Genomic DNA, 1,503 nt, shown 5'->3' with positions numbered 1-1,503 from the left:
TAGTAATGGTTGCATTGCCTTGAAAAACTTCACAGTCTATAGGCACAGACTAATCACAATAACAACTTCTATTAAGTTGCTTTCATTCCAAGTATCAGTTAATCACAGTTTCCATATAAGATCCCTGTTATCTACTAATTAACATGATGAGTTAAAAAAAACGCTTTGTAACTTACAATGGCAAACTAAAAGAAATGATTAAATTAAGTGAAATGAAAAGAACATAGACAGAGCTAGATCATCGCTAAATGAATTCAGAAAGCTACAAATATGTATATATATATATTTATATACGTATGTGTGTTTGTGTATTTTTCTTTCTTTTTCAATAACATCATCCAAAAATCACAATATTGATGAGTAACCACTTGACATCTATTACAACAAAGGATTAATGTTTTCACACCATAATTCTTAAAGATAGATAAACCCATTCATTTGATAGTCCATCACATTGGCAACATTTTCAGTCTTGAAATTGTTTTCAGACCATCATTCAAGCAGCAAAAAGCCATCCACATGATAGTCCAGGCACATGGATAGATTTTTTAGTGTTAAGAGACAGAGTAGTGCAAGTCAAGAACTCACATTAATGTGAAAAGTTTCAGAACATAGCATGCATTTAAAGTTAATTGATCAACAACTAGACTTTCACTAGGTTCAGAGAATATAAATCCTAAGAAAACAACAATCAATTCTATATTATACTCCTTTCACCTCAGAATTTGAACATTCTAGCTTACTATTCCAACAAACAAAACTGAAATGAATAAAATTAGCATCACATACCTCACCAACTCCAACCAAAACATAGGATCCCACTTCTATATTATGTACAGGAACCCTTTTGTATGCCAAATCGGTTGTGTTAGGAAGTCTATCTTCATTCATATCCAACACAAGAGCAGATTCGGGATGATTTTCCTTCAACTCTTTAACATCAATCATTGAACGGCTGGTGAAGTACTCTTCAGCTGCAGTCATCCCAGTGTTATATAATCAATTTTTTTTTCAAAACAATAAGCTATTCATAAACGTGATTGTGCATGGCTTACCTATATGAGCCAAATTAAACATGGCAAGAAGTAACCCTCCTTCTAAGGGATTCCCCATAAATACTGTAGCAAATGCCGCTAGCCATTAATACATGGATGTTAACTTTTCCACCACTAATGTCAATAAGAGCATCAAGTGCTGCAGAGACCTACATCCAAAGTTGAGTATATCGTAACTATAATCTTATATTCTTACGAACTAGGAAAACAATCAAACTCATATATAAACATACATAGTGTTTTTCACTTAAAAATACAACTGTTTCTACAAAGACAGGTTATCTCAAAATCAGTTGGCATTCTGCTGTGAGAAAACCCCAGATGGTATAGCATATTGCCACCGATTAAATTTCAATTTATAACAACATTGCAATGGATTCTGTAAAGACAACAGTCAAAGCATAACCAGCAATGATTTTGCTATTACAAAAAAAAAATATGAACCTAA

The 1,503-nt window shown here is 32.7% G+C and overlaps 1 protein-coding gene across 1 annotated transcript; it reads right to left on the bottom strand.

Annotated features, from left to right (window-relative positions):
• Positions 1-381: 381 nt before the first annotated feature.
• On the bottom strand, positions 382-1,121 carry LOC133784387 (probable cadmium/zinc-transporting ATPase HMA1, chloroplastic). The gene is made up of 2 exons (XM_062223752.1): positions 1,056-1,121; positions 382-974 (listed from the first exon to the last, which is right to left on the bottom strand). Exons 1-2 carry the CDS (start codon positions 1,111-1,113, stop codon positions 703-705), a joined length of 330 nt encoding a protein of 109 aa, XP_062079736.1. The 5' UTR covers positions 1,114-1,121; the 3' UTR covers positions 382-702.
• Positions 1,122-1,503: the final 382 nt, after the last annotated feature.

The sequence above is a fragment of the Humulus lupulus genome, chromosome 6, assembly GCF_963169125.1.
Source record: "Humulus lupulus chromosome 6, drHumLupu1.1, whole genome shotgun sequence".
In the NCBI taxonomy this organism is placed as follows: Eukaryota; Viridiplantae; Streptophyta; class Magnoliopsida; order Rosales; family Cannabaceae; genus Humulus; species Humulus lupulus.
Note: the sequence above shows the minus strand (reverse complement) of the source record. Positions and strands in the feature narration are given on the sequence as shown.

Bases quoted from the DNA above. Each gene is read 5' to 3' on its own strand.
- LOC133784387 (XM_062223752.1), bottom strand. From the start codon at position 1,113: ATGGGGAATCCCTTAGAAGGAGGGTTACTTCTTGCCATGTTTAATTTG. The intron at 975-1,055 runs GTAAGCCATGCA...GGATGACTGCAG, and splicing joins GTTTAATTTGGCTCATATAG to CTGAAGAGTACTTCACCAGC.